The 18,187-nt window shown below is 43.5% G+C and overlaps 1 protein-coding gene across 6 annotated transcripts in view; it reads left to right on the top strand.

Annotated features, from left to right (window-relative positions):
• The window catches only part of LOC133379368 (LIM homeobox transcription factor 1-alpha-like), a 132,911-nt gene that overhangs the window by 33,339 nt on the left and 81,385 nt on the right, over nucleotides 1-18,187 (top strand). For 5 of the 6 annotated variants that reach the window (XM_061614494.1, XM_061614492.1, XM_061614493.1 and 2 more), the window contains exon 3: nucleotides 11,343-11,529. In XM_061614494.1, the coding sequence (XP_061470478.1) occupies nucleotides 11,343-11,529 (187 nt within the window). Of the gene's footprint in view, nucleotides 1-7,771; nucleotides 7,824-11,342; nucleotides 11,530-18,187 lie in introns of those variants that run through there. The other variant, XM_061614495.1, reaches the window with a different exon arrangement.

Raw genomic sequence — 18,187 nt, 5'->3', positions numbered from 1 at the left:
GGGACCATGTGAGAGAGTCTGTTCCATGGCCACACCCAATTGTGGAACTCCCTTTCATCAGAGATTCCTCTGGCCCAGGAGTTGCTATCATGGTGCCCTCCAGACGTTCCGGACTACAGCTCCCATTAGCTCCAGCCAGCGGCCCCTTCACTTTTTACTTTCCACTACTGCTTCAGACAATCTTGTAATATGTGGGTTTTCATCAGATGTACAACTTTGTGCTGACTGATGTTTTATCTATAGCACTTTTATATATTTTTATTTTATTATTGTTGCTTTGTTGCATTTTTGAATTGCTTTTATGAATTTATTGTTAGCTGCCTTGAACAATATGGCATTTAAAGTTGTGTGTGTGTGTAAAGGCAGGATATGAATTATCCTAATAAAAAAAAATAAGGCATCTGAAGTCTATTATTATAATTAATAGTAAGCAAACACAGTACCAGAGTAAAAGCAAAATGCCTATAACAATTCCAAATTCCAAAACAGAAATGCCAAGACACACATGTAATCTTAATTGTGGCTTATACCCAGAAGGACAATAAAATGCTGGTGGTCAGTACAACTATGTTTATAATTGCTGGAGCTTGGAAAAGTTACTTTTTTGAACTACTACTCCCATCAGCCCCAGCCAGCATGGCCACTGGATTGGGCTGATGGGAGTTGTAGTTCAAAAAAGTAACTTTTCCAAGCTCTGAATTTTGCTGCTCTAAGAACTAAAAGAACCAACATACTGTTTATCACTGACATTACTGATACGACCTACTCATTCATGTTCAAATTTATATAAGCTATGATTTTTCAAAGGCAATAGGTGGGTTTATTGATTTCAAATGCCATAGTCCCACTCTAATTGCAGGTACAACCCATATATTTTCAGTGCGCTTCTCAGTAATCATGATGGCTAGAAACATGGAGGCGGGGACACAAAATCAACATTGAGGGGGAAAAAAAGCGGCCTGGCTCTGGGCCTCTTATAATGCACTGTCTCACTTTGGAAAGCTCAAAGTCATGTATTTGCAATAATATCTTGTGTTAAAGAAGAATGATCTCCCAACCCCAGCCTGGAGTGTACCTTTCCTGGCAGCTGCTACTCCTATCCTACATGGACATATACACATATTACAGATCATTGGCTAACAAGTCCTCTTATAAAGTTTAAGAGTTGTATAGAAAAATGCAATTTCTGCATCCTTTCTTATCCTCCATTCTAAAGGAACAGGAATCCTGACTTTTTCATGTGGTCACTCTAATCTAAAAACTATAAGGCAGAGGGCAACTATGCAACCTGAGTCTATGCATCTTTACTCTGAAGTAAGTTCAGCTGTGTGCATGGCATTGTGGCCTAAATTGCCTATGCAAGCACTGATGAAGTCTGGGGAAAAATACATCCCTCTCAGTAACTTTCAAATAAACAAACTGGAAGCAAATAATAAATGGAAGGGAGTACAGAGACCTTTGAAATGGCATCTCTGGGACAATTATGCCAGAGAGTTTCCACTAACGCAGCAAACCTCCGCATTTTGCCGTTAAATAAACTGGAATAATGCTGCACAAGAGAGGATTGTTTTCACAGAGCTCAAACCAGTTCCATTTCTTTATGACTTTTAATTTCACTATGATTATAGGCATGTGCAGGCGGAAGGTGTGGGCGGAAAGGCATGCCACAATTAGAATAAAAGGCCTTGTTCCCAAATATTATATTACCGAGACCGACCCATTTGCCCTGATTGTGTGTTTTATATCTGCCAATCAAGGAAGAGAGGTATACAACAACACCTGCCAAAGTGAGCCTGGAGGAACTGCAAAGGCTGGCCCTTTTAATATAACCATTGATAGATATGCTGGAATCTGAACCCCTTGATTCACCACAAACTGGATTATTTTATGAAATTGGTGTTTGTGGAGAAATCAGAAATCTAGAAATGTGTGTGGGAGTGTTATAATGCAAAGGAAGACAGGGCTCCCATACCTTTAGCACCTACATAGAAGAGGGGATTTTGAAAGGTGCTGCTTCTCAGGAGAAATATAACTCCACCTGACCCACAGCAATACGATTGCCACTAGACTGTCATTAAATATGCTGAAAGAAATTCACATGGTAATGCCATTTTATTTGATAAATCTATCTAAAATCCTGTTCAAAGAAACTCAATAGTCGTGGGATAAATTCTGACAATGTTAATCCTTAAGCATTTTTCATAATTTCATCAAATCCCACTACACCAAGTGTGTCCTCCTTATAACAAAACATGCATATCTCTGTGTTTATGCAGCCTAAGGCTGCAATCCTATAGTCACTTACTTGGGAGTAAGCCCCATTAATGAAGCGTACTTCTGAGTAGAGATGCATGGATTGTACTGTTAAATTTGCAACTCTAGATAAAACGTACACAAGGTTTTTATCTGAAGTTGGAATCTTCTTTCTTTTTAACATGGTGAGGGTTTTTCCCAGCTTAAAAAAATGTATAGTACATTCAAATGACAGCAATCTGCATTTACTATTTAAGAACGTATTAAAATCCCATTACTATTTTTCAGATATACATATTTACCACTCCAAATATTAATAAAAACATTTCCCCTTGAAAATTATTGTGCTTTCTTCTCTTGTTCATATTTATTAAGTATATAAAGCATAATTTTTTAAATTCCAGATTATAAATTTTGTGAGAAAAAAACTAAAAGCTCTTGAGTCTCAAAGTGTGCATTTTGGCCACAAATCCAGGTTTACCACCAAAATCCAGCTCTTAATTATAGACTACTTGCCTATGTTTTAATTTTTATCTCTTCAATAATTTTGAATGAATGGAATTTGATAAATGTTGAATGTGTGCAGTTGTAAATGTCTTCACTAAATTCCATCTCTGTAACAGACCTGTATATATCAACCAGCTCATGGATGGCTTGGGGAGTGTTAAGCAAGGAGAATTCTGGGTAAATGCATATGGCTATAATAAGTGACACTTCGGCAGTATGCATTGTCAAAATAGGACCATATAAAAGAATAAGTAGCTGTGGCACACCGTTGGGAGGGCTTGTGGTGATAGTGATCCTGCTGGAAGAACAGGTTGGCCCCTTTGGCTACCATCTTTAGAAGGGTTTGGATAAGATTAGAGGAGGGGAACATAAGGACATAAGAAGAGCCTGCTGGATCAGGCCAGTGGCCCATCTAGTCCAGCACCCTGTTCTCACAGTGGCCAACCAGGTGCCTGGGGGAAGCCCACAAGCAGGACCTGAGCGCAAGAACACTCTCCCCTCCTGAGGCTTCCGGCAACTGGTTTTCAGAAACATACTGCTTCTGACTAGGGTGGCAGAGCACAGCCATCGTGGCTAGTAGCCACCGATAGCCCTGTCCTCCATGAATTTGTCTAATCTTCTTTTAAAGCCATCCAAGCTGGTGGCCATTACTGCGTCTTGTGGGAGCAAAGGGCTGGAGCTTGTGATATGAGTTCCACACACGTAAGCCCGTCACCATTCTCCCCCAAATTCTAGCACTGATGGAATGGATGGCAGGGCTGGCCCAAGACGTTTTGCTTCCTGAGTTAAAAGGACATTCCACATACACTGCACCTGGGAAAGTGCCTGTCATTGTCTTTCCACCAGGCCTATATAGCTTCATGATTCATAGTCGCAACCCTATACTTCCCAGGAACCTTTGGGGGAAGCCATGACTCTTAAAGTGGTATAAGAGTGCTATAAATTGGAGTGGATGAAACCATAGTATAAGGAATGATGACATTTTTCATGCTGCTTCAACACTTGAGGAGTTGGCAGGTTTCCTGTGTGGGCCAATATTACTAAATAAACGAAACAAATAAATAAATGTTGGTTGCTTTGATGGCAGCAGGCCCCAAAGTTGGATTCCTTTCCTGTTTGTTAAATACCACTATGACCCCCACCTTTTTTGAAAGGGGGGGGGACTGCAAGAGAAATGAAGTGTTAAGGCAAACAAACCTCCCTGTGCCTTGATTACCTTTCTTTAAAAATAAAAATCCATTTATTCCTGGGCAATGAGGCCTGTTGCCCAATAATCCTTGAGGTGTGACTCTTAGCCCAATAATTCATCCCTGAAGCTGTCACCCAGCTCATGTGGCTGGTGCTGGGTAAAAAGCGGCATTTTGTTGACACAGGCCTCTGTCATATACCATAAACCTTGGCAACTGGCTCGCTTGGTTACTTTGCCATATAATTTAAAGCCTACTTTTAAATCGGGAGAAACAAATCTCCAGGGCCTGGTTTGCATCATTCTATAAATCAGCCCTACAAACAAACAAAACCCTAACATGGTATTTTGAACATACAGGAGCAGAAAACATACTGTGTTGGCTTTAGAGGCTATACCTGCCATACTATGCTTGATTCTCAAGGAAATTTTGTTCTCCATGAGATGAGAGAATCATTTCTACTCTAGCTCCAGTTCTAGAGTGGCTTTAGGGTTTTTCCTATTCACGCTACAATCCTAACCATGTTTGTTCAGAAGCACATCCCAATGGGGTTTACTCCCAGGTAAACACACATAGGTTTGCAGCTCAAAGGGCCCTCAGCCCACTGGCGTTTCCATGCATGGGCTTTCATTTTCCTTGGTTTTGATCCAAGAGGTGTCTGTACCTTAAAATGCCATTGTGGAGCTAAACAAACACACTGCAATAAAATCATCATCATCATCATTCATGAGCAAATCCAAATTGTACATGTTCCTCTAAAGACAGCAGCAGCCACAATATGAAGGGCTGAGCTGTTCTTCATTTGGTAAGAAAACTATCTAATGAATTTTTAAACACCTAACAAGAGAGACAGAGATTGCAAGTTGGAGTTGAACCTCATACATTCGAACACATACACCATACATTTAAAACACATCAAAAGCACATCCCAAGAATCCTGGGAAGTGCAGTTTGTCAAGGGTACTGGGAACTGTAGCTCTTTGAGAGGTAGACTACAGTTTCCCAGAATTCTTGGGGAGAGGGGATAAAATGTACTGTTGATGTGTTTTAAATGTATGGTGTATGTGTTCGAATGTATGAGGTTCAACTCCAACTTGTGGGTTGAGGCTGCATGGGGTTAAAAAGGGTAGCTAGAGAGGAGACCTCTTGGTTGCTAGGCTATACCTATCCCTTTTATCTCCTGCTGTCTCTCCCTTCCTGCTAGACTGATATGCAAAAGATGTTGATCCCAGTTCCTTCCCTCCTTCCCAGTCTTCTTCTTTCTCTCAAGAGGAGAGCAGACATCTTTCCTTTGTCTCTCTCCTCCAGCATGAGGGCGAGCACTGGGCTCAGTGCTTGCTGCTCCACCTTAGCTAGTTAGCTAGATATAGGACTCTTTCCTATCAAACATGTACTTCCAGAATAGTTATTTCTTATTTTAAAGCTTAAAGTCTCTGCCTGACTAATTTGCAGGGAAGGTAGAATCTTAGCAAAGATTCAAACACACACACACAAGCTCGTTCAATACTCTCTGTTCCACTACGCAACTCTGCAGGGTCCTACAGGACATTGGGCCCAGTGTCCTACAGTATGTGCAGCTAGAGAGCCTTTGTCTACCATTCCTATATTTCCTGGGGCACCTATCAAGAAAATTAAATTTACCACAAGTCATTTTGTTTACTTCTTTCTAATAATAGCTAGATGCATTGATTGGGCTCAGAGATCAACCAGGAACAAAGGAGAGCCATTTGGGGTCCTGGTATTATTATCATTTTTAGTTCACTCCAAATACACCTCAGATCTCTGGTTTCATTTGGAGGGGAGACAGTATGTTTGCTGACTGGCTTTGTGCAATCTGGGGACTTTTCCAAGAAAGGGAAGATTCTCTCTACATCTGTGAGGCATTTTCAAAGTGGGATGGTATATGACATGTGACTTCCCTCTTTACACATGTTTCTCTTACATGTTTATTTCTACCACCACACCTTTCCATTTTTAAAAAACAACAACACCTTGAGATGGCTTAAAATACAAAATAAAAGTAACAATAAGACATCTTTAAAACACAAACAAATAGTGCAATCAATCAAGGACAGAAACAGTATAGCACAAAGTTAAACTGTTGTCCATGCCGTGATGTATGTGTAACTGGCTTGCTGTAATTCAACTGTTCAACATCAGATCCTATCATAAGGTATATCATATACTCCCTTAATCGATTTGTTCTCCTTTTCATAGTTCACAAATTTGGCCCCATCTGCACTATACATTTAAAGCAGTATTATATCACTTTAAACAATCATGTCTTCTCCCAAAGAATTCTGGAAACCATAGTTTGTTAAGGATCTGAGGGTTTGGGGGGGACCCCTCTTCCCCTTTACAGAGCTACAGTTTACAGAGTGGTTTAACAATCAGTCCTGCTTCCCAGGGAGATCTGAAAACTGTAGCTCTGTGACGGCAATAGGAGTCTCCTAACAACTCTTAGCACATTTAACAACCTGCAGCTCCCAGGATCCTTTGAGGGAAGTCATGACTGTTTAAAGTGGTATAATACTGCTTTAAATATATAGTGCAGATGGGGCCATTGTCATCTGAAGAAGAGAACCTTGCCAGACCAGTGAGTTGAGTCTGTGTGGTGTAGCAGATAGAATGTCAAACTAGGACCTGGGAGAGCAGGTGTAAATCTGCACTCACCAATGAAACTCACTGGGTGGCCTCAGGCCAATCACTTGTTTCCAGTGCTGGAGCCAAAGGACAGCCAGGTCGGGCCCTGGCTGAGGGCCTTGCGGTCCACAGGGGCACCTGAAGAGCCCCTCGTTAGGGTGGGGGAGTAGCGCTCCCCTTCTGCAATCCACGGCAGGGACCCTGCCGCAGATCGCAGGGAGGGAGCTGCCTGCCTGCTCTCTGGCCTGCCCACGCCTGCTCGCTCGCTTGCTCACGGGTCCCCCACATGGTCCCTTGCTTGCTCACTCACTCACTTGCCTGCCTGCTCACCCCCTGCCCTCCCACCTGCTCACCCACCCACCCACTCACTCACTGACTCGCCTGCTCGCCCTCCTGCTCACTCGCTCACCCACTCACTCGCCTGCCTGCCTGCTCACCCCTCCTGCACACTCACTCACTCGCCCCTGCCTGGTTGCTTGCTCACTCACTCACCCTCCCACCTCCCCGCCTGCCTGCCCGCTCCCCCCACTCGCTCGCTTGCCTGCCCCCACTTGCTCACCCCTTTCCCCCCACCCCGGCCGCTCGGTAGGTAGGTGGGGCATGCATGCATGCGTGCGGGTCCCCAGGCCCAGGGCAGGCTGGCACCCAAGGACCCGAGCATGCCTGGTGCCGGCCCTGTTTCCCAGCCTAACCTACTTCACAGGGCTGTTGTGAGGACGAAATGCAGAGTTGGAGAACTATATATGCCCAGTCCTATAGCCAGGGTGCACCCCTGAGCTGTACTTCTCCCCATATTTGAGGGAGAATTTTTTTTTTAATTTGTGGCATGACAAACAATGACAGACTCCATTTAAAGAATGATGGGTGGGTTTAAAAATAGGAGCAATTTAAGAATAGGACCCTCTGAACAATTATGTGAATAAAGCAGGGCAAGTGCACAACAAAAGCCTCATCTGGAAGAGCCCCCCAAAATCTGCTCACTCAAGGCTTTCCCTGACTGAGGGTGGCTTTTTCATGATCGCAATCACTCAATAGTTATTTAAGTGTTCCTGACAAAACAGCTTGTATAGTAACATGACCCTTGAAGAGTTAAATATTAGAACTGTGCATTATGGGCTAGAGTTAGACTCCACCCCTTGGAATTTCCTTTGCTCTGCTTTTCAGTTTCAATTTCAGTTGTGTTCTCTAGCCAGCCAGAAATAAAGAAGCATGTTTGTTTGCCTGCAGGAAGAAGTAAGAGTTTGTTTATTCTGCAGTTATTATTATATTATTATCTTTATTTATACCCTGCCCTTTTTCCAAACTGGAACTCAAGGTGGCTTCCAGATAAAAATAAGTACATATCATTAAGAACCTATAAAAATATAAAACATATAAACATATAAAATCAGCATTAAAACAGGATTAAACTATTAAGATGTTAAAACCAATTACTCTTAAAATACTGCCACCCAGTTTAGGAGCATACAAGTAAAACAATAACATACAGCATCCTCTTCAGTCACTACCCTTAAAACCTTCAGTTCCAAAGGCCTGTCGGAAGAAAAAAGTCTTTAGCTGTCGGCGGAAAGACTGCACAGAGGAGGCCATTCTTGCCTCCCTAGGGAGGGAGTTCCAGAGCCTAGGGGCAGCCACCGAAAAGGCCCTATCTCGTGTCCCTACCAGTCACACTTGTGAAGGTGTTGGGATCGTGAGAAGGGTCTCTCCTGAAGATCTCAGGGCCCGGGCAGGTTCATATAGGGAGATACGGTCTGACAAATAGCCTGGACCTAAGCCGTATAGGGCTTTATAGGTCATAACCAGCACTTTGAATTGTGTCCGGAAACAGACTGGCAGCCAGTGGAGCTGTTGCAGCAGGGGAGTTGTATGGTCCCTGTAACCAGCCCCAGTTAACATTCTGGCTGCAGCTCGTTGCACCAACTGAAGTTTCCGAACAGTCTTCAAAGGCAGCCCCACGTAGAGCGTGTTACAGTAGTCTAAGCGGGATGTAACTAAGGCATGTGTCACCATAGCCAGATCAGACAACTCCAGGAACGGGCTGATTATTATGATGAGTAGAGCAGGATTGGTTACTTATTGCTAAAGGTAAACTAAAGAGAGAGCTCAACAGTGATCTGAAATAAATCTTCCTTAAATTACCCTCTACTTTTTTAAAGCACTCACTATGCACACAATTGTAGTGGCTATTTTTCCTTCTTTTTCTTGAGTACTTGATGGGAAAGGACAAAAGCAGTCGTAGAGGAATAGAAACACTACTGTGCACACTGTACTCACTATAGTTAGCTGGCTGGCTGGCTGGCCACCTAGGCTGTATCTATCTATGCCTTGTTCCTCCCTCCTACTCCTCCCATGGATGCTTTCCTGGTTGCTTACCTGCTGTGCCCACTGACCTATGTCTGCTAGTGTTTAAAACCAGATTGGTACACAGTAAGACCACACTCATCCATGATTTGATCATGGATGAGGGTGCCACTCTTGGTGCCACCCAAGACCTGGGTGGATGAGATGGGAGGAGTTGATCTGACCCAGCTTTGCCCACCTAGATACTTGGTGCAACACCAGCACAGGCTACAGAGATGGGGGGAGGAGATTAATAATAGTTATATTCAGTTACACCCATTGAAATAAATCGGCTTGAGTTACTTAACTCCGTTGATTTCAGTGAGACTACTCTGAATATGACTACCGTGATTTTAATTTTTAACTGTTTTTAATGATGTATTTTTAAATTGTCATAACCCGCCATCAGACTTTTAGGTAAAGGGCAGGTTAATAATAATGACAACAACAATAATAATAATACCCACTGTTTTCACACACATGAAAATGTAAGGAAATTTAACCAATGAATTAATCAAGGAGCTGACTAAAACTCATACAATTAGAGCTTGGAAAAGTTACTTTTTTGAACTACAACTCCCATCAGCCCCAGCCAGCATGGCCACTGGATTGGGCTGATGAGAGTTGTAGTTCAAAAAAGTGGCCATGCTGGCTGGGGCTGATGGGAGTTGTAGTTCAAAAAAGTAGCTTTTCCAAGCTCTGCTAACTGACCAAGATTTCTTTAATCAGGTGACAGCCCTGGCATTCCTGCACTTCCCCCAAAGCCTTAAATGCAACTGGAGACCATAAAACTCCCTAAAAGGGAGATGCACCAGTTCCCTAGTTGAAAGGAGCAGCCAAAAGTTAGAGTGCATGTCCATTCGTGCACCTGCTTTGCCCTTCTACTTCAATCCTGCAAAGCAGCTCTCTGTTAACACCCAGAGTAATACCCATCATGCAGCTTCTGTCTAAACATAGGAATGTGCCATATACTGAGTCAGACCATTGGTCCATCTACCTCGGCGCTGTCTACACTGACCGGCAGTGACTCTCCAGGGTTTCAGGCAGGAGGCATTCCCAGTCCTACCTGGAGATTCAACCTGGGGCCTTCTGCATGCAAGGCAGATGCTCTACCACTGAACCATAGCCCTTCCCCAACATTAATACTAGGACATGCATAGTGAATAATACACAGGCAAGGAAAGCCAAAAGCAAATGACGTGTGCCTAACAAAATCCAGCAATCTGAACACATATGCTAGGAGGAGGGATGAAATGCACTTGGCAAAAGCCTAGACTCCCTGTCTGCCTCATCCCCAAGCCAAATCCACTATACCGGATGGGGTGTTTATTACCCACCTGCACTTCCTTATCTTTTGCAGTCCCTGCTAGGAAGCCTTTGAAGGGCTTCCATAGATGGATGCACTGATAATCCTGATCACGTCATGCAAGAGTTTTTTTTTAAAAAAAGTTCTCTCTCCTGTTTGAAAAAGGTTCTCTCTCCTGTCCTGCTTAAGCCAAAGTATCAGGAGTGGAAATATTACTAGTGCAAAGTCTTTGCACATAGGGAGGACTGGAAATTGACTAAATGGATGAAACTGTGAGAAGATGGGTAGCAGTGGCTCTTATGCTAGCAACAGAGTTGAAATGAATGGTGGGGAATTTGTAATAACCTCTCTGAGCTTCAAGATTCATTTGTGTTTATATTCTTGGGATTAGGGTTTTTTTTAACACTCTCAAGTATGTAGGGATGCTTGTTTTGGGTATATTAGGGGAGGGAACTTCTTTAAAAAACAGGGATATTTGGATTTGAAAAAGTAGACTGATCACTATTATAAACAAAAATCCATAGATTGTAGAATGAACATGCTGTGAAGTTAACTGGTATCATACCCATTTTACCATAAGGAGAACTGTAGCTGATGATTAATGGCTTGGCCAAGAGAAGCCAATGATACTTTCTTCATTACATTTAGGACTATGGAATATTTCCTGTTATAGTGACAACACTATACCATATGTTATACGGACAAAATATTTTTAACTTTCTGTTATCTGCTGAGTGCTTTGGGATGAGGGAGGTTAAAATTAAACACAAATGCACAAATAGGGTTAAACAAGTACTTCAAAATTCTGCAGAACCCAAGTGCATGTAAAACTCATATGAAAAGCTCAAACTACAGTGTGAAAAAAACACAATTGTCCAACTTACATGCAGAGCATTCACGATTTTCAGCAACAAGTTCTTAGGGCATGATCCACCAGAGTATTCTGTTGCAAGAGTCTCACCGAGCAGAGCATCTCAGTAGTTCTCACCCTAGACATACACCCTAGTGGGCCTCCTTATTCCTTTGTAAGCTGTTTTCATTCATATAAAGGACCTTTGCGTTTTGCAACTCTGTTTTTTGTTTTTTTGTTCTTCCTTGCCATCTAGGCTCAGAGTCCAAAATGCGGGAGGTTTGTGCTGGCTGCAATACCCCAATCTCCGATCGCTTCCTGCTGAGGGTGAATGAGCGCTCATGGCATGAAGGCTGTGTAAAGTGTGCTGCTTGCCTGCAGCCTCTCTCAGGCACGTGCTACTGTCGCAACAGGCAGCTGTATTGCAAGCATGACTACGAAAAGTAAGTGCCTGGCACCTTTTGGCTAATGGATTTGTTTGTGCTTAGCAGAGTGAGGGAAAGCGGGGGGGGGGGGAGGCGGAGGGCTCTTGTCTTGATAGATGCTTGTCAAGGGAATCACACATAGAGAGAGAGAGAGTGAAAAAGAGAGAGAGAAGTAGAAGATGGGCCCTCTAGATAACGTTCTTATCATTGTGGTAGTTTCAGTAATCCCTAATTAGTTAAATGTACACAGTCACAGTGGAACTTGGCTGGGGTTGTAGTCCCATTGGCTACCATGAACTTAATTGCTGTGACATCACAAAGGGTCAGAAAAGTCTAGAGCTGTGCTGCGAAGGGTGATGTGAAAGACCTTAGAATTGGAATTCTAGGTCCAAATAGCATCCTTTCTTCAAGTGTTGGTGCAAATCAGTTTACTAATTTTGCACTGGTATTATAGCTATTTTATGGTGTGATTAAAGCTTCTCAGAGACATAATCTTTTCTTATATAAGAACAGCAGCCTCCAAAGGAAGAAAGTCCCCGAGGGATGAGCCTGTTGCTATGAGAAATGTGAACAGATTGTTAACAGGATGCTAAACTCCATTCTGAGATGGGAATTAATGAACAATTCTGTGTATTCAGCAGCGAAATAAATTTAAATTCTGCAAATGGAAAATATATTATGTAAATTAAATATAATCGCATACTTTTTCTTATTTTTGGATAATTTATTCTGCTGCCCTGAACGTGGTTTTCAAGGAACTGTTTGGCAAGCTCAGGGAATAAGGGGAATGAGGGAGGTGGGAGGGCAAAGAAACATTCCCATGTTTTATTGCATGCCCAGGAGGGCCAGAAACATCCTTTTTCATTAATAAAAATGAAAATAATAAAGTAGCAGAATTCCATGTCAGACGGCAGAGTCTATGTTTGCACAGCAAACCCATGGATCCATTAAATATATACAGGGTAGATGATAACTAGCTAAGCAGTAGCACTGCAAAGTCAGTGTGAGTTATTATTGACAGGATATAATGCTGGCAACATGAATCAGCAACATGATGATACTGCAGCTAATATGAAGGCAGCAGTTGCTGGTGCAACACCTGATGCTGTCCAAACTCCTGGAGCTAGGGATGAGCAATCGCCACAGCAGGAATTCTGGGGTTTGCTTGTTTTCCCTTTATCTTTCCATCACTCACTGCTTTATCAATGGTTCGCTGCACGCCCTGTACACCATGGGCTCAGCAACCCAGCCCACTTGTGTGCCCTCAGAGGTCCACTCCCTCACAGTCTACGGAAAGTGAGTGAACAGTGGGGGGAAATTGCCCCGGAGCCCATCCAACTCCCTGCCCCAGCCTGCTCAGAATCCCAGCTGAATCCAAATCCTACACATCACATCCACACCACGCATGGAAAGGACTCTTATGCCACTTTAACGGTCATGACTTACCCCAAGAAATTCTGGGAACTGTAGTTTGTTAAGGGTACTGAGACCCCTCACAGAGCTCCAATTCTCAGCACCCCGAACAAACTACAGTTCCCAGGGTTCTTTGGGGGAAGTGGCCTACGAATGCTTTACATGTATGGTGTGGCTGTGGCTGCAGAGAGAGCAAGCAACAGTCAGCAGCGGGAGCCCACAGTTGTTGGACCTGGATGCACACTAAGTGTTTGTGAGGAAATGAGAGAAAAGAGGCAGTGGTGTCACTTGGGTGCTCAGCCAGTGCTCATGCCTTAGCCTAGACTACAATGATATGAGCATGCTTCCTCCTTCATGGTTGTAGTGAAACTCTGTTTGTGCAGTGGCTGCCTGTTTACGTCATGCATCCTAGGGGAAGGATGGTACCTCAGTGGCAAAACATCTGCTTTACATGCAGGAGGTCCCAGGTTCAATCCCTGCCGTCTCCAAGTAGGGCTGGCAAAGACCATTGCCTGGAACCCTGGAGAGCCACTGCCACTTAGACAGTACTGAGCTAGATGTACCAATGGTCGGTCTCAGTATAAGGGCCCCTCCAGACTGCGTATTTGCAGGCATTTTCTGCAACATGTCAATAATATTTATTTATTTATTACGTTTATATACCGCCCCATAGCTGAAGCTCTCTGGGCGGTTTACAACAATTAAAAACAAATACGCAAATTTAAAAACACATTAAAAAAAACAAATTAAAAACACATGCTAAAATGCCTGGGAGAAGAAGAAAGTCTTGACCTGGCGCTGAACAGATAACAGTGTTGGCGCCAGGCGCACCTCGTCGAACAATCATTCCATAATAATAGTGCATTAGTAGCAGATTTAGACTGGACTGTCCGCACATCATTCTGCTTTATTAGTTGTTCTGCTATGCTTCCCCAATGTTATTGCACGCTTGCCATTTGGAGGGACTCTCTTGCACTACAGTGGAACACAAGCGGCACAACAAGCAAGCAAACCTAGAATGTTTGTGGTATAACAAGTTACAGGGTTGTAGCAGGAAGTTACAGGGCATGAATTGACTGGAAACAAAGTGGTATGTACACCCAGAAGCTTCTGCAGGCCCAAATAGTATGGAAAACAGGATCACATATAACCACCTTGATGCCATCATGAGCACAAATCATCATGAATGCACAACAAAAAGGATATCTGGAGGTGCCTTAAGGTGTCTTACTATGTTCCTATGACAGCCTTTCCCAACTAGTGGGCTACCAGATGTTGTTGGACCACAACTCCCATCAGCCTCAGCCAGCATTGCCAATGGTCAGGAAAGATGGGAGTTGTGGTCCAACAACATCTGGTGGCCCACTAGTTGGGAAAGGCTGCCCTATGATGACTAGAATGGAGTGCCTGGCCTTTGTCAACAGAGAGCTTACCTGCTTGTAGAGGATAGAGATGGGGGAGAAGTTTGATTCAGTTCACATCTGAACTAAATCTATCAAATTAGCATTTTCTGAAAACCATATGAGAATTAAAACATAGCCATCCTTCGATGGCTTATCCGAATTTTGCGATGCAGATCTCCAACCAAACAATGTTTCCAAAAATGCATCTATTAGGGGAACGTGTGCATAAAAACAAGTATCTTAGTGAAAGTAACATACAAAATGCATTATGTTAGGGGAAATTGCTTGCAAAAATGTGTGCATCATTCCAGACAAAAATGTATTCTTTAGGAGAAATTTGCACTAAAATGCTGAAGAATTTTCATGAGCATTTTTTTTATCGCAAATTGCTGCAGAAACCTGGACATCTGAATTAAGAGTGAAAACATGAGACACTGAGAGAACCAAAATTGACAGAATTTTCCATCCTCAGTGGCGGAAGAAGAATATTAGAGCAATATAGCCCAAGCAAGCCACAGTGTTCACCTAACAGCAAAGGAGTGGCCAGTTGTAACAATTATGCATTGTGGGAAGTGTTCCCCCTTCCCTTGCTTTTCTGTGTGGAGCGCTCTGCCCTGGTGCGTGCACGCATACATGCACACACACCAGTTGTTATGTCTGCAGCAGTCCCAAGGGTTCTTGGGGTTGTAGGCAGAGGAGTGTTAGCAGTGTGCTCAAGTTCCTATGTGTGTTGTCAGGCCAGGCTGCTTTTGAGCATTGTGTGTGCAAAATGCCCTTTCTCCATTATCCCCGCTATCAAAGTCCACCCCTTCTGAGTTCTAAGTGTGCATGACAGAGGTCAGAGAGAGATGGAGTGCACACACAGCACAGGGGCTATCATCTGAGATATGAACTCCCTATGTGGGGATTATATACTGGCAAGGATGTGCTGCAATTCATATCCTATGCTCTGTTGTAGCAGTGTTGATGGGGTGGCCATACAATACTGAGTCAAACCATTGGCCTATCTAACTCATTATTGTCAACACTGACTGACAATGGCTTTCCAGGGACAGAGGTTTCTTCCAGACATACCTGGAGATGCCAGGGACTGGACCTCAACCTTCTGCATGCAAAACACATGCCCTACCACTGAGCTATGGAGGAAATCCTTTGCACCAGGTCTGGGGCTAGTGTAAAGCTATGTTGTCCATGGCTGTGGATTGGATATGGCATAAGTGTGCACCTTCCCTGTGCCCCCTGCATTCTCCTCCTAACTCTGCCCCATTTCAGCTGTTCTGCTGGTGTATCTGGGGTGTTCCATTGGCATATCTATCATGGTAGTGGTGTATCTGGCATTCTGCCATCATAGCAAGGCTTCTCCTGAAACCATACAGTCGCTTAGCTGGCAGATCTAGAGTATAGGATTGCGGCTCAAATGTGGTGGTGTGAAAAGGTTAAAATCGTTCTACAGTAGAGGATGTTTGTTGCCATGGTGTTGAAAACTGTGTCAAATACATTGCCTGTATGTTTAGGAACAAAGACATTTAAGGCTTCAGTAAGGCCGTCCGAAGTATTGAATCTATGGAACCGCAGAATTAGACCCAGGTTCTGCAACTGACAAATTTTGCCACAACCAAACCTGAGCTACTAGGGACAGGCTTTTTTATAGCCAATCTCTTTACATTGTACAGTAGTATAGGATGGCTGGATTTCTGAAATGAAAAAATCTCAAATGGGGCTGTTTTGTACTGCTTCAAGAACTTGTCAAATGTTAGGACATACTGGTTTTTTAAAAAATATATAGTTCTTCAAACTTAAGTAAACTAAGTAATTAACAAAACATTGCAACATTATTGTATGAATAGTCTGGATAATGTGAACTAGAGTTGCTTTCAACTTTTGATGTCTATGGACCTAATCCAGCCAAAGTTCGGTATTATAACATTCCACTGATTTCAAGGAAAGAGATTTTTATATGGGTATAATTCTTCAGTAGAATTCAATGGGACTTACGAGTCCTTAATTTTATGTATGTTATACATACATATATATATATTTGTATTGATGTCTCAATAACTCAAAATTATTTTGTGATTTTGAAAGTGTCATGTTAAGCCAAGAAACTTGACACTGAAGCATGGCTGTATGCTCCATGTTTAGCGTGCGTGCGTGTGTGTGTGTGTGTTAGGGATGGGATACATTGGACGCTGTCTGTTTGAAAATCCTCCGTCGACCTAATAGGCTGGCATTGATTCGAGTTGGTTCTGCTGCTTTTATCAATCTGTTTTTTTTCTGTTTGGAAAAAATGTTAATAACAATATTTTTAAAGGGAGTATCAATAATCATTTTTACAATCAACATTTTAGAGGCAGGGTTTTTAAAAAAAATGTTTTGTTTTGGGGCAGCAATTGCAAGTACTCTTGGATGAAACAGATTATCTTGACCCATCCCAGTCTGGGTTCAGGCCTGGTTATGGGACTGATTCGGCCTTGGTCGCCCTGATGGATGACCTTTATCGGGAGAAGGACAGGGAGAGTGAGACCCTGTTACTCTTACTTGATCTCTCAGCAACTTTTGATACCATTGGCCATGGTATCCTTCTCAGCTGACTTGGTGAGATGGGTATTGGAGGAACTGTTTTACAGTGGTTGAAATCCTATCTCTAGGGTCAGTTTTAGATAATAGCATTGGGTGATTGTCTTTTGGCCCTCTGGCAGTTGTGCTGTGGTATGCCACAGGGTACCATCGTGTCCCCCATGCTGTTTAACGTCTACATGAAGACCTTGGGAGCGGTCATCAGGAGATTTGGGGTGAGGTGTCAGCAGTAAGCTGATGATACCCAGCTCTATTTCTCAATAACATCTGAATTGGGAGAGGCTATGCAAGCCCTGGAACAGTGCCTGGACTCAGTGGTGGCTGGATGAGGGCCAATAAACTGACTCTGAATCCTAGCAAGACAGATGCACTGTGGGTAGATGGTTCCCAAGTCCAGATAACTGGTCAATTGCCTGCTTTGGATGGGGTCGTACTCCCTCTGAAAGAGCAGGTTTGCAGACATCTCAAAGACCCCCTTTAGACCCCTCCTTTAGATCACTACCACGGTCAGCGGCTTCTATACTGATTGCTCCCGTGATGATCCAGTCAGGACGCAGGTGTTCAAAGAAAGCAGCCAGTGTCAGGCTGGCTGAGGAAGACCTTTTGTATTGCGGCCATCCCCAGTCTCTCACTCTGCTGTCTCTCCCCTTACCAAGTGACTTGTCCCAGCACCAGCAGCCATGGGTAGTAGAGATCACCAGTCCCAGACCTGGCCATTTAATAGATAGACAAGGAGGGAATTCTCAGAGCTAGGTTCCCCCTCCCTCACGCCAGCACAGCCACTTGGGTGGGACCTTTCGCTGCATGTCCCGCAGTGGCAGCAACATGCCTATGGTCCACTGCTTCCTTGCCCCTGTGCGTCTCACAGCTTCAACACACACTTGAAGTCTGAGGCTTACTTGACAAGTAATATGGAGCTTCTGGGCTGGCATTGGGTTTGCTTTGCCTGACCAGCTTGCGGTGTACACCCCCTTCCAACTTTCTCACGGCCTGTTTGCAGCCATTTGACAGCTCCAAGGATCCCCACAGCACTTTAGAGGTGCAATCTGCTGACAGTCTAGGACTGGCTTTTAAGCTGTGTAGTATTAACCCTTAAAATGTCAAATTGAATTGAATACATTAAGAAGTTGGCAGAAACTAGTAGGCATGGGATGGAACAGCCTGCTAGACCACTGGAACTGGCTTGGATCAGCAACTACAAGTGGATCCCATTCCTATCCCAATGGAGCCCAGGTTGGCTTGCTTAAAAATGTGGGCTGAACAGAATCCTTAAGCATTCCTAG

The sequence above is a fragment of the Rhineura floridana genome, chromosome 3 (assembly GCF_030035675.1).
Source record: "Rhineura floridana isolate rRhiFlo1 chromosome 3, rRhiFlo1.hap2, whole genome shotgun sequence".
Classification (NCBI taxonomy): domain Eukaryota; kingdom Metazoa; phylum Chordata; class Lepidosauria; order Squamata; family Rhineuridae; genus Rhineura; species Rhineura floridana.
Note: the sequence above shows the minus strand (reverse complement) of the source record. Positions and strands in the feature narration are given on the sequence as shown.